At 45.3% G+C, this 14,903-nt stretch overlaps 1 protein-coding gene across 2 annotated transcripts in view; it reads left to right on the plus strand.

The window, feature by feature from the left end:
• LOC118392370 (metallophosphoesterase domain-containing protein 1) overlaps positions 1 to 7,988 on the plus strand; it is a 43,390-nt gene extending 35,402 nt beyond the window's left edge. Inside the window, exons 5-8 of one of the 2 annotated variants that reach the window (XR_008062879.1) lie at positions 2,483 to 2,598; positions 3,933 to 4,046; positions 4,948 to 6,145; positions 6,177 to 7,988. Coding sequence is in view for 1 of the 2 variants with exons in the window: in XM_052460205.1 (XP_052316165.1) it covers positions 2,483 to 2,598; positions 3,933 to 4,046; positions 4,948 to 5,069 (352 nt within the window). In the remaining variant the exon portion in view is untranslated. Of the gene's footprint in view, positions 1 to 2,482; positions 2,599 to 3,932; positions 4,047 to 4,947 lie in introns of both variants that reach the window. The other variant, XM_052460205.1, reaches the window with a different exon arrangement.
• Positions 7,989 to 14,903: the final 6,915 nt, after the last annotated feature.

Below are 14,903 nucleotides of genomic sequence, written 5' to 3' on the forward strand. Positions count from 1 at the left end.
TCTCTCGCTCTCTCTCTCTCTCTCTCTCTCTCTCTCTCTCTCTCTCTCTTTGTCAGTCTCTCTCTCTCTCTCTCTGTCAGTCTCTCTCTCTCTCTCTCTCTCTCTCTCTCTCTCTCTCTCTCTCTCTCTCTCTCTCTCTGACTCTCTCTGACTCTCTCTCTCTCTCTCTTTGTCAGTCTCTCTCTCTCTCTCTCTTTGTCAGTCTCTCTCTCTCTCTCCCTCTCTCTGTCAGCCTCTCTCTCTCTCTCTCTCTCTCTCTCTCTCTCTCTCTCTCTCTCTCTCTCACTTTAGAAAAGGGGGAAAAGAATCACATCAAATGAAAGTGATTTTTACGCCGTCGTTTTTTTCCCAGCATGCTTTGCTTTGCCCCTAGACGACGCCTAGGGATCCAGCGCTCTAACTCAAACATCTGTTTCCTTCTTTTTCATATCCGTAACAAATAACAAACCTATCTTTAATATGCTGAGCACGTCCCCAATTCTCCTCCCTAACTGCACAAAAAAACGCTAGTTTATTTCTAATCCCTTTCCTGGTCAAATCCTATTCATATCGTGGAGATGTTATCCATAGTATTATGTTCTTTTAGTTTTCGTGTTTAGACTGCAATCAGAAGAATCAGGGTTTTTCCTGGAGTGAAGTTGCACTCTCACAGTTAAATCAGTGTATCTTCCTTTTGCTACTGGGATAAGGATGTGACATGTTACACTGCTGCCATGTGACATTTTATATGGTCCATGTGCTTATAAAATAATACAGTCAGATGCACCTTCAGAGTCAGATGAACTCGTGGATACCATTTTTATGTCTCTGCATCCAGTATGAAGGAAGTTGGTGGTAGTATCATGATCCAATGCTAACTAGCGTTAGCGCAACGCCTGGAAGTCTATAGGTATCTGCTAGCCGGCTAGATACTTTATAGCATGTGATTTTGGCCCTAGTGGTAGAAAGTCCCAGACTTTTAACTTGAGATGAGCTGGAAGTGGGAACAGAAAGAAGAAATGCAAGTATTTACATAATGTACAAACTCACTCTTTTCTCTCTCATTCCCTTCATCTCTATCTCATTCCATCTCCATGTCTCTCTCAATAGCCCCTTAATTCTTTCTCATCTCCCCTTTTCCCTTTCTACCCCCCTTCTCTATCTCTCTGTCTCTCTCTTTCTCTTTTTATCGAACCCTCTTAGGGAAATTACAGTCCAATTGCGATTACCAGAGAAAAGTGTTTTTCCTCTTCATCTCTCCATTCAGATATGAAGAGGGGATGGATGGGTTGTGTCTCAAATGCCACTCTATTCTCAATATAGCTCTGGTCAAAAGTAGTGCACTAGGGAATATGGTGCCATTTGGAAAGCAGATGAGACTGGCAGCTCATCTCATTTTAATTGAGACATCCATGTTAAGACGGACATGAATATTTAACCGGCCCAATTAATATGCTAAGGCCAATTTAAATGTTTTAAAATTCCCTGTGTAAATTATTGAAATTGCGTTCACTGGGAACTTCAGATGTTTCATAAAGTGTTTAGGCTCTGATGTCCCGAAGTGATGGAATTTTAATGGAGTAGATTCAAGCTGAAATGGGACACCGTTTCCCATGATGCACCTCTCACTCTGTCTCCTTAACCTCTCAGGCAGTGACCCCAGGGTTGGGACCATCACCAAATGTATCCTGCTGTATTATACCACTATGTCTCTTTAATCAAGTGTGTGTGTACATGTGTGTGTGTGTGTGCCCCCCCCCACACACTCTCGCGTGCATACGTAACGGCACAAGCGGCAGGAAATGATAAAACAGCCTCCATCTGACGTTCCACTGAAGCGCCAAGCGATGGACGGCGTGGCACCGATAAAAGTAGGCTTTTCCAGTGACTGCCCTCTGCAAATGAACAAAAGCCGGCGGTAAGAGAACTAACGGCGCCGTCATCGTGGTTACACACGCGTGGCTCGCCTTACGGTACAGAGGAAGATGGATCTGAGGACTCATTGTTAGTGACATGTTAATTTCTCCACCGTCACTCACCCACCAGAGGCGTCCGCTATCAAAGTGAAGGGACACGGACCCAGCCGCCAAGTCCCTCTCTTCCTCTCTCCTCTTTTCCTCTCTTCTCTTTTCCCCTCCCGTCCTGGAAGGCTCCAATGCCGACTGTTGAATCAAGCGGACGTTAATGTTTAATGTTGGGGTTTTATATCCTAGCGCTTTCTGCCTGCTCATCTACAGTTCTGTCTAATTTATACTATTTGTACGTGGCAGCAGTGGTGTTTGATTCAAGTTTGGAGGGAGTTGATTTGATTTGTCAGAGCAGATGATTGAGGTTCAGAGATTAAGTGCCATTTTGGCTATCACACTTAATCTGTCCCCCCGCAGGGTTCACCCCCCCCGCAGGGCTCTCCCTTATTAGAGATGATGATGGGTGATTTTGTTGACAGTGATATGATATACTGTATTAATCTCTCTCTCTCGTTCTCTCTCTTTCTCTGAGCCAGGCAGCCATGGTACTATGGCTGGGGGTTCAACCTGCCAAGAGGTCAGGCTCTGTTGGACAAGTGGAACCAGATTCCCGACTCCACCGACATACTGGTCACACACTGCCCCCCACTGGGTGAGGGAGACATTACACCTGGGGGACACAATCATGAGACATCATCGCACACACGTTACAAACACACGCACATTCACACACGCACATGTGAGCACACTCAGTGCTTTGATAGACTGTCAAATCAGTAATACTTTCTGAATAATCTGTCATTTATTCCTGTTATCATCCTCGTGTAAATATCTACCCACACTTACATACACATTTGCATAACACACGCACACTTTCACAGCTCATCTCCCGCTGCAGCTGGGAGATGCTCAGACGAGTGTGTGTGATTGATTTCTGTGGCTGCTGCGTGGCGTCTCGCCTCTAAACACAGGGAGTTATTTTCCGTTCAGTTTAGCCAAGTGTCTCCAGCTCCCCTCTCCTCATAAGCCACCGGCATATGGAGCAGCTACAGCGGGCCACTAATGCCTATTAGAGGGAGAGACAAAGAGAGGGATAGAGAGGAGGGGGAGAGAGGGAGAAAGAGGTGGAGAAGAAGGAGAGACAAGTGGAGAGAGAGGAGGCTGGGGAGGAGAAGGAGAGAGAGGGAGGTGGAGAAGAAGGAGAGACAAGTGGAGAGAGAGGAGGCTGGGGAGGAGAAGGAGAGAGAGGGAGGTGGAGAAGAGAGAGATAGAGAGACAGAGGGAAAGAATGGACAGAGAACTACAGAGAGACCGTTGGTCTAGAGAAAGAGGAAGAGAAGGATACAACAGAAAGCGAGGGGCTAGACGTAAAGTGACCGAGAAGAAAGAGTGAGAGGGGCGGTTCGTTCGCACTGCGGCAAAAACCATCGTCTTTTATGGGGCGCGATAAAGCGATGGAACGGAGATGGAGGAAAGGAGGAATATGGCCTTTTTTAATCTAACGATGAGGAGGAAGATACATAGGAGGAACAAATCTGTATGAAAGCTGTTTACTCACCAGCTGTCTTAAAACAAGCAGAGAATTAGTCGAGTGTCCAGAAATGGAGACAGAGCCATTACTCTTCACATCAAAAAAGTCTCCACGGACTTGTAAAGTAGCCCAAAGTGATTTGAGTTTTTTTTGTTGCTGAATTACATTTACTTATTTCGAGCTTTTCACTAGATTTCAAAGCACTTTGTGTCACCCCATCCACCACCAATGTGTGCATGGCACGAGAAAAAACAGTCCTGATAGTGTTTCTATAGACTCAGCGGTATGCTTCCTATAGAAGTGACACTAAATCAGTCTCCCTCTCTCTCTCTCTCTCTCTCTCTCTCTCTCTCTCTCTCTCTCTCTCTCTCTCTCTCTCTCTCTCTCTCTCTCTCTCTCTCTCTCTCTCTCTCTCTCTCTCTCTCTCTCTCTCACCCGTGTCACACTGTGTGTAGGGTTCCTGGACTGGGTTCCTAAGAAGATGCAGCGGGTGGGCTGTATGGAGCTGCTCAACACTGTCCAGAGGAGAGTACAGCCCAAGCTGCACGTGTTCGGACACATCCACGAAGGTACACACACACACACACACACACACACACACACACACACACACACACACACACACATACACACTTTCATTCTGTATGAATGAGGTTTCTCATACTGCTACACAAGCCTACATATTTAAATCAGATTATCGATCTTGTAGCACAAGGTCTATGGAGTGCGTCATTATGACTTGTTTATGGATTCTTGCCACGAGGCTGTATTTGATTCTATTAAAGGCATACATTATGCCTGGAAGTGGTACTGCAGCGTCTCATCCAGGCCAGGGGGGACTGGGAGGCCTTCTCTCCAGGCTGAGTGATTCTTTTTTTGGGGTTAGCAGGTCAGCGTGGGTCCCCCAGAGCACCATGGCCCCTTCGGAGAGGACCAGATTAGTAACTAGATCAGATTCACACAGGGAGGAACACGCCGGATTTAGCCCTGCGTGTGGATCTGTGCGACTGAGATAGATTGGGAGCAAGGAAGAAAGGAGAGAAAAGGAATTGTAGCTTTTGTCATTTGTCACACGTTCTTTATATCAGACCGGTTCATTCTGAGTGATTGAAAAAGGCCAAAAAATATCTCACCTGTAAATCATTGTAGCTCAGTTGGTAGAGCATGGCGCTTGTAACGCCAGGGTAGTGGGTTCGATTCCCGGGACCACCCATACGTAGAATGTATGCACACATGACTGTAAGTCGCTTTGGATAAAAGCGTCAGCTAAATGGCATATATTATTATTATTATATTATTTCCTACATGTCAAACGAGATGCAGTTGTCAGTGTTAGATGTGGATAGTTCTGTCAATAAAGGGAAATGTAGAGAGTAAAGAAGTCAATGAATAAATGAGTGTTACTGTCAGTCTGTCTTTCACTCCCTCTCTAACAGTCGTCTCCCTTCCTCTCTCCTCTACCTCCTCCAGGTTATGGTATGATGACAGACGGCACCACCACGTTTGTCAACGCCTCGGCCTGCACAGTCAACTTCCAGCCCATGAACCCGCCCATCGTCTTCGACCTGCCCAATCCCACCAGGACCACATGACTAGAGAAGCCCCGCCCTGCTGAGCCCCCCTCCAATCAGGAGACAAGTGGTGGGAAGGCCCATAGGTGAGGGTGGCGGGCAGGTGTGGTGGAGTACTGTATATAGTCAAGGCTCTAACGGATGCTGTGTGTGTGTGTGTGTGTGTGTGTGTGTGTGTGTGTGTGTGTGTGTGTGTGTGTGTGTGTGTGTGTGTGTGTGTGTGTGTGTGTGTGTGTGTGTGTGTGTGTGTGTGTGTGTGTGTGTGTGTGTGTGCGTGCGTGTTGGTGTGTGTGGCACAACACACACAAGCCCAAGTCTCTTACAGACGTTGTGTGTGTCTAAAGAAACAGGCGCTGTTGCCAATCCTCACTTGGCAAATCCATCGATGTTCTTTTATATACTGTCATTCCTTTATTTGAACAAAAGCTCTTACAAACTCGAATGTAAGGCAAAAGACAGACCCCAGATGCCTCATTTCTCATATGGACATGTCAGCATTAGTCTGTGAATCTTCTGTTGCACTTCTACTGCACTGACAATCTGACCTGGCTGTCAGATAGAGAAGAGGACAGGGGGAACAGTGTCTCCTGTGTCACTGTTTGGACTCACAGTCTTTCTCTCAGAAGAAGACACTGGATAACTCTCATTCTCTCTTGTTCCTCATAGAGGACTCTGTTAAGCCACCAGTGGAAGTTGCTCAGTGGTGACGTTTTGACATTGTGACATTGTGGTCCACCCTTCATTTGAGACCTTCCCTGAGGAGTGATTGAACACTTACCAGTAGGGTTTCAGAACATGAACCCAATGTCCATGTTCGACTTTGTGGAGCTGTTTGCCAGCACAGAAAGGATACCCCTTCCAGTACTCTGATATCACACATCCTGCACTGCAGATTAAAACACTGCTTTCCCCTCATCCCTTTTTCTCTTGATCCCTCGTTTTCCCTGCCCCTCTAGGTTCACTCTCTTTCTCTCACTCTCTCTCTTTTTCTCTCTCTCTCTCTCTCTCTCTCTCTCTCTCTCTCTCTCTCTCTCTCTCTCTCTCGCTCTCTCTCTCTCTCAGGCCTTGGACATGGTGGTTTGTGTGTGTGTGTGTGTGTGTGTGTGTGTGTCTGTGAGAGAGAGAGAGATCAAAGTGTGTGTGTGAGGGCAGCGGGAGGTCTCTGCCACGGGCTGTGTGTGAGTATAAGTGTCAAACGTGTTGACACCACTCCCCTGGGTCTCATTACAACTCTCAGTAAGCCTCTTAACCAGGGGAGAGGGATCTCTTCTCTTCCTCTTTTCCCTTGTTTATCCCCCTCTCTCCTTCTTCCCCCCTCCATCCCTCGTTGCATGTGTAATCAGCTCACCCTCTCATCCCTGGCTCATGTGCCGTGATCCTGACAAGTTTATTTATTCCGAGGTCACCGACTGGGAAGTCTGCACGATTTTGATTCCTGGTACGGATTACTGGAAATACGTAATAGCCAACGAAGCGGATTGGCAAATGTGTTCGCTCCCGACCCTGTACAGAAACAGCAGTGTCTGGAATGTTCTCGCTGCTCCATGGTGCCCTTTCTGGGAGAGATGTATCATGGGAATGAACTTTGAACTCTTAGTGGACCAATGAATGACGATGAGGTGTAGGCCTAATGTACCGTAACTGGTCAAGAAGTCGGAACTGTACATCTACATCACCTGTCATTGTAAAAACATGTTAGCAATCAAGGATTACTTCAAATGTTGTTAAATATGTGTGTTGTTTAAAAAAAGAGCCAGTGCAGAAACAATGTTTACATTTTATTCTAAGTTCAGTTCTTTCTTGAATAGGCTAATAAATGCTTATTACTGTATAATAATAGCTGCACTATATTACACTCTAAAAAATGCTGGGTTGTTTGGTTGACTCAACTCACGAGTTGTTTTCTTTAAAAACTTCAGGGTTATTGATGCTGGGTTATTGAGTTATGACTTTGGGCTTCAATGACGCTTACAGAAGTGTATATGTTCCCTAAAACCTATGTAAATCCCATTGTTGGGATACAATAAGGTGGTATACCTTATTAGGCAATAAGATGGTATACCTTATAATAAGTAATAAAGAATAATAATAATATTACAGACGAATGTGTGAAAAGCATGTTATTGACATTTTAATTTGCAGTATGTAAATTTAAGATTATTATATATTATTAAGATGAAGAACAGGAGTGACATTTAGTCTCACGGGTGGCCAATAAGATCTTGCTTAAAGCCACTCCCCTAATAAACCAGGCCTCCTGAAAATAACCTAAGGATTACGTTAAATAAGACCCAGCTTCTAGGTCAACCCAGCATGAGAGTAAAAAATACCCAACTGATGGTTACATTAACCCATGTTTGGGTAATCCCAACTACCCAACATGTTGGGTCATTCATGCAACCCAACTGGCTGGGTCAAAATAACCCAACATGCGTTCTGTCCACTATTTAACAAACGCTAAATTGGGTTGTTTTTAGCCTATCATTTTTTATAGTGCACGGGGTTACCCACACCTTGTGTAGCCATTATTAACGCGTTCATGTTGTCAAGCAGTTGTCTGCGTAAAAAAGGGTTACATTTTTCTTTCGAAAGCACTTGTGAATGAGCGTCCTTCCTCTGCTCGTCTGGAAGCCTTTGGTTGGCTAGCTGAGCTCAAAGTGTGGTTAGCATAACATGACAACATCCCTGTTTGTTCTCTCTCTGCTCTCATTAGACATTATATATCAACATCCCCTCTGGCTACATTTTATTCCCAGGGTCACTGGGCTTTTACTGCTGTTCTGCACATTGTGCTAGCTGGGCTATGTCTTAATGGGGCAGATTAGTGGGCTGTTGTAGGAATAAGTTAGAGTGTTTACAGATAAGATACCTGTGTGCGATTGTGTGCATGTGGATAGATCCAGGGGGTAAGCATCCTGGGAACATGCTTAAGCGGGACTGGGGGGGATCAATGTCTGTATCATCGTACTTTCTTTTAAAGATTTCTGCGGGGTGGAAATGTCTGTTTGTTTTTCGCCATTTCTTACTATTCTCTTTCAACCATAACTTTGAAATGTCTCACTTTTTATGCACTGTGCCTCAATAGCTGTATTCTGTATTTCCTGTTTTCTTTGGAAACTCAACATGTTTGCCGTTGTATTTCTCGTTCGTTCCTTGGGGCATGCTGTTCTGAATCTAATAACTTTTGATGACAATCTGCTTGTATTGTATATCATTGTTACCATTGTTTGGGATATACTAACTATTGTTTTTTAAAATTGCTTTAATGATGTACAATATTTTTTCATGTGAAAAGAGAAAAAAGTCCAACCATTTTAGAATGGTATTGTATAATGTGTTGCCCCTGGAGACAACTCTGTAAATGTAAAATACCTTTCTTAAAACTACCTGCTTCTGGTTTTCTGAGAGATTATCTACACAAATTTAATTAAACCTTATCTGTGACCAATGGATCATCCCTCCTTTTCTTCCCCAAACTCTTTCTTTATGTAAGTTTTCCTTTTTCCTGGTGATTATTATATATTTTTTTCAACTTGGCTCTTTTGCACCAATCAAACGTATCTGTGTCTCATATCAATTATGTGGGCCGGGACCAGAGGTAATTTCCAGTGTCTCAACCTGGGTTCTTCATGTCTCATTTGATAGCTTGGTTCTTACACACCTCTGCACATTCTAATGAGAACCCTTGTTCAAATAATTACAGCAGTAATCCCGGAGGAGATGGGGTAATTTATTTGCGGATGGTTTTTCGCTTTACACCATTAATACAGTACCTTTCATATGGACTCCCATCTCCTCTCTCTCTTTATTTTCCTTCTATACATCCCTCCCTCTCTCTCTTTGTCTATCTTTCCATGGTCTTACACTCCATCTCCATTGCCCCCTTCCGTTTCTCGCTCTCTCTCCATCTTTCTGTAGATTATTTTAAAAATGATCTCTCTCTCTCTCTCTCTCTCTCTCTGGGTTCTGTCTTGCAACGGTGATGCCGTCTATCTCATGAATGACAAATGCCCTCTCCTTCTCCTTGTCATCCATTTCGTTTCCCGTTAGATGAGAACAAAGACAGTCCCCTGCGTGTAGCAGCATCCGTACATCATCCAAAAGCACTTTATTTGGTTGGGTTTGGTTTGGAAAGCAATCAGTATCATAAAGTCATACAGCAGAAATAAATCTGTATGCTAGAGGGAGAAAAAGCTGTAGATATGCCAGGGGAAGATTTTGGGAGAAAACCCTCAACAATATATATTTTTGATAATACATCACTTTATATGTTTTAATTTATATGACATGATTTTGTAATAATTCTGTGTATCCCTCCTTCACTCAGTGGTGCAGTAACATTATAGCGATCAATATGTACGGATTTATCAGTGATCACTAGCTAAACCTTCACAGGAGCCTAAAGTAGGGCCATAGTTAGAGGGCAGAGGTTAGAGGTCAGTGTAGGAAGCCCCATAGGAAGTCATTGTAGGAGAACTTCCCCGTGGTGTTTTTGTCAAAGAAAGAGGTGAGGTGGAAGAATTCTTCCTCGGATAGGTTCACTCTGAACTGCCTTAGCACCTGTAGAAATACACAATCAGGATTATCTGCTGTGTGTGTGTCTGTGATTGTGTGACATGTTATTAGTCAACAGCTTTTTAAATAACAGTAGATTGTTGGACTATAATTCCTTCATGGAGATTTTGCCACTGCGGTTGTGGTCGAAGGTAACAAAGTTTTGCCTCATGGAGCGCCAGAACTGCTGGACCGGGTCATAGAGCCTCAGCATGGCTTCCACACACTGTCTACAGAAAACACCCACACTCATCTGGACCGCAAGGGAACCACAACCAGACCGCATCAGGACCACACAGGAGCAGAGTTAACAAACACCCAAAGACCATTGCATGGATGTAATCATTCCAATCATATCGCTATTTTGTACACATTAGATTATGAGTTTAACTCAGCAAAGTAGCAGTCTTTATGAACTTGTTCTGAAGGACCGTTCCAGCATTAAGTACACAAGGGGTCTCTGGTTGCCTTGCTATCCAGACTCCTTGCTCTCGCCAAACACTACGCCACGCCCACGGATGTTAGTTTCCTCTCCGCAATCTGAGTCTGGATCTGAGTACCTCCCCTACTCTTCACCGAATGCAAACACATTCTGGGCAGTCTGATTGGAACACACATGGGTACAGTTTGATTGGTTAGAGAAGATCCTCGTCGCCACAAACGACTTGAATGATGGCAGTCTCAGACTAAAGTATGTGGCAGACGACAGAGCAGCAGCAGAATCATTTAGGTCTCTGATTTATCACACAGATGGTTGGTTTGGTTAGTAGATAATGAGGGTTATAATTGTGAACCAAAGCCAGTACGAGAGGGGGTTTGGATGGTTTGCAGCTCGCAGGTTGCCAGACAAGCTCTCACCCACTCACTCTGGTGAGGCTTGGGGCCCTGCTTAATGCTAATGTTTAGTAGCCCATTGGGCGGGGATCTTCTCCAACCTGGCCACCCGCGTGTCATTTTTATAAGCTTTTATTAACATACCTCATTGTGCCAAAAGCACACAAATCACCAAACTTGACAAATATGGTTGTCAAGGAGACAGCAGAGAGCCCGAGGGTGGGAGAGGTCCCCACTGAGCGTACACAATCTGGAAACGCACCACCACTGCCCCCTCGTTTTTCTTTACATAGCCACAGTACCGGTGTTTTGGGGAGAGGTAGTTAAACAGGGGTATACAGTACCGGTGTAGTGGGGAGAGGTAGTTAAACAGGGGTGTACAGTACCGGTGTAGTGGGGAGAGGTAGTTAAACAGGGGTGTACAGTACCGGTGTAGTGGGGAGAGGTAGTTAAACAGGGGTGTACAGTACCGGTGTAGTAGGGAGAGGTAGTTAAACAGGGGTGTACAGTACCGGTGTAGTGGGGAGAGGTAGTTAAACAGGGGTGTACAGTACCGGTGTAGTGGGGAGAGGTAGTTTAAACAGGGGTGTACAGTACTGGTGTAGTGGGGAGAGGTAGTTTAAACAGGGGTGGACAGTATCGGTGTAGTGGGGAGAGGTAGTTAAACAGGGGTGTACAGTACCGGTGTAGTGGGGAGAGGTAGTTAAACAGGGGTAAACAGTACCGGTGTAGTGGGGAGAGGTAGTTAAACAGGGGTAAACAGTACCGGTGTAGTGGGGAGAGGTAGTTAAACAGGGGTAAACAGTACTGGTGTAGTGGGGAGAGGTAGTTAAACAGGGGTAAACAGTACCGGTGTAGTGGGGAGAGGTAGTTAAACAGGGGTGTACAGTACCAGTGTAGTGGGGAGAGGTAGTTAAACAGGGGTAAACAGTACCGGTGTAGTAGGGAGAGGTAGTTAAACAGGGGTGTACAGTACCGGTGTAGTGGGGAGAGGTAGTTAAACAGGGGTGTACAGTACCAGTGTAGTGGGGAGAGGTAGTTAAACAGGGGTGTACAGTACCGGTGTAGTAGGGAGAGGTAGTTAAACAGGGGTGTACAGTACCGGTGTAGTGGGGAGAGGTAGTTTAAACAGGGGTGTACAGTACCGGTGTAGTAGGGAGAGGTAGTTAAACAGGGGTGTACAGTACCGGTGTAGTGGGGAGAGGTAGTTAAACAGGGGTGTACAGTACCGGTGTAGTGGGGAGAGGTAGTTAAACAGGGGTGTACAGTACCGGTGTAGTGGGGAGAGGTAGTTTAAACAGGGGTGTACAGTACCGGTGTAGTAGGGAGAGGTAGTTAAACAGGGGTGTACAGTACCGGTGTAGTGGGGAGAGGTAGTTAAACAGGGGTAAACAGTACCGGTGTAGTGGGGAGAGGTAGTTAAACAGGGGTAAACAGTACCGGTGTAGTGGGGAGAGGTAGTTAAACAGGGGTAAACAGTACCGGTGTAGTGGGGAGAGGTAGTTAAACAGGGGTGTACAGTACCGGTGTAGTGGGGAGAGGTAGTTAAACAGGGGTGTACAGTACCGGTGTAGTGGGGAGAGGTAGTTAAACAGGGGTAAACAGTACCGGTGTAGTGGGGAGAGGTAGTTAAACAGGGGTGTACAGTACCGGTGTAGTAGGGAGAGGTAGTTAAACAGGGGTGTACAGTACCGGTGTAGTAGGGAGAGGTAGTTAAACAGGGGTGTACAGTACCGGTGTAGTAGGGAGAGGTAGTTAAACAGGGGTGTACAGTACCGGTGTAGTAGGGAGAGGTAGTTAAACAGGGGTGTACAGTACCGGTGTAGTAGGGAGAGGTAGTTAAACAGGGGTAAACAGTACCGGTGTAGTAGGGAGAGGTAGTTTAAACAGGGGTGTACAGTACCGGTGTAGTGGGGAGAGGTAGTTAAACAGGGGTGTACAGTACCGGTGTAGTAGGGAGAGGTAGTTAAACAGGGGTGTACAGTACCGATGTAGTGGGAAGAGGTAGTTAAACAGGGGTAAACAGTACCGGTGTAGTGGGGAGAGGTAGTTAAACAGGGGTGTACAGTACCGATGTAGTGGGAAGAGGTAGTTAAACAGGGGTAAACAGTACCGGTGTAGTAGGGAGAGGTAGTTAAACAGGGGTGGACAGTACCGGTGTAGTAGGGAGAGGTAGTTAAACAGGGGTGTACAGTACCGATGTAGTGGGAAGAGGTAGTTAAACAGGGGTAAACAGTACCGGTGTAGTGGGAGAGGTAGTTAAACAGGGGTAAACAGTACTTGTGTAGTGGGGAGAGGTAGTTAAACAGGGGTGTACAGTACCGGTGTAGTAGGGAGAGGTAGTTAAACAGGGGTGTACAGTACCGGTGTAGTGGGAAGAGGTAGTTAAACAGGGGTAAACAGTACCGATGTAGTGGGAAGAGGTAGTTAAACAGGGGTGTACAGTACCGGTGTAGTGGGGAGAGGTAGTTAAACAGGGGTGTACAGTACCGGTGTAGTGGGGAGAGGTAGTTAAACAGGGGTAAACAGTACTTGTGTAGTGGGGAGAGGTAGTTAAACAGGGGTGTACAGTACCGGTGTAGTGGGGAGAGGTAGTTAAACAGGGGTGTACAGTACCGGTGTAGTGGGGAGAGGTAGTTTAAACAGGGGTGTACAGTAACCCACATTTTCAAACTGATATTCACACATACACACACCATCTCATTTACACACACCCTCTCATGGCTAACGTTCTCAATAAGTAGTCAATAATTATCAACACATACAAATTTGTTTTGGATTGCAATAATTAAAAACTAAGGAGAACTTGGCAAATGCATCAAAAGTGTAAAAAGCTCATTTACACACACGCACGTATGCCTATTCCTGTTGTTTCTGCATGACAACCCATTGATAGAGTAGAATTGAATTGTGCCAAATACTTTTTTTTTGTAAGAGCTTAAATAAATAATAAATGTAAGAAGCTATACTGTATGAGCCTACTGAGACCAACCCTGTCAGTTTACCTGGTCACAGGTGAGCCTCATGAAATGGCGGTCACACATCATTCTGAAGTCCTCTTTGGAGATGGTGTCGTGACCTGCTCCTTGGTGATGGTGTACAGGCGGGCGGAGACAACTTTCTCACTGACCTACTCTGTCTCACCAATCCTCAGGGTCTGTACACACACACACACACACACACAGATGCATAATGCACATGCTAAGGCCTACGTATAAAAAGAGTACGGACCCCCCTCACACACACACACAGACCCTCACACACACGTTCAGGTTGCATAGGTTGAACTGGTTGAGGAAGTCTCTCCAGTACCCCGTGTAGTTATCCTAGCTCAGCTTCATTCTGTCGAGCAGGAATCTGAACTGGGGGTCCGAGAGGCGGGCACAGAAATGGCCCAGCACCCGCCGGAACTCCAAAGGGGTGACCGCCCCGTTCCCACTCCTGTCTAAGGCAGAGAAGTCCTGAGAGACCAGACGGAGAGACAGGTAAGTAGGAGTAGGTGTGGCTGGCCAGACGAGAGCATGTCTGAGCTTCTGCAAGTAGAAAGGACCTTCCTCAGTCTTAATACATATTAAAAAGCACAGTTAATTTGTTCCAATTTAAATAGTTTATTACTGTAAGTAGCTAAAACAAATTGATGTTAACTGTATATGTTGTTGACGTTTTACAGTGTAAGAGGCCTTCACAATGAGAGCCAGGGAAGAAGAGGGATAGAGTGTCGGGAGAGGCCTAACCTTGTGGAGTATATCCATCGATGCAGTGACCAGTTCCCGTATCTTACCAGCAGCTCTCCCAGGACTGAGCCACTCCAGACTCTCGGCTGGATCAGGGGATCCACAGGGCCTAGGGGGGTGCTCACACCCCTTCCCTGTCCCGTGGTCAAATGCCTTCAGGAAGTTCACATAATGCAACTTCCTGTCCTCACTGTCCATTGGAACCTCAAGTCTAAAATATAGAGGAGGCAGAAGTGTCTAAGTATTCAGCAGATACTAATATCAGTTCAGCATCATTTCAACAGTACTCAACATCAGTTCAACAGTATTCAACATCAATAAATGTGTCTGCTTCCTGGAAAAAAAATAAACTTTTCAGGGAATGAAAAAGGGTTTATTTTCAGATCTACAGTGGCAAGAAAAAGTATGTGAACCCTCTGGTTACCTGGATTTCTGCATAAATTGGTCATAAAATTTGATCTGATCTTCATCTAAGTCACAACAATAGACAGACGCAGTCTGCTTATACTAATAACACACAAACAGTTATATGTTTTCATGTCTTTATTGAACACACCGCTTAAACATTCACAGTGTAGGGTGGGAAAAGCATGTGAACCCTCTTTAATAACAGGTGGACCCTCCTTTGGCAGCAATAACCTCAACCAAATGTTTTATGTAGTTGCAGATCAGACCTGCACAACGGTCAGGAGGAATTTTCGACCATTCATCTTTACAAAACTGTTTCAGTTCA

Source organism: Oncorhynchus keta, chromosome 13 (assembly GCF_023373465.1).
Source record: "Oncorhynchus keta strain PuntledgeMale-10-30-2019 chromosome 13, Oket_V2, whole genome shotgun sequence".
Lineage (NCBI taxonomy): Eukaryota > Metazoa > Chordata > Actinopteri > Salmoniformes > Salmonidae > Oncorhynchus > Oncorhynchus keta.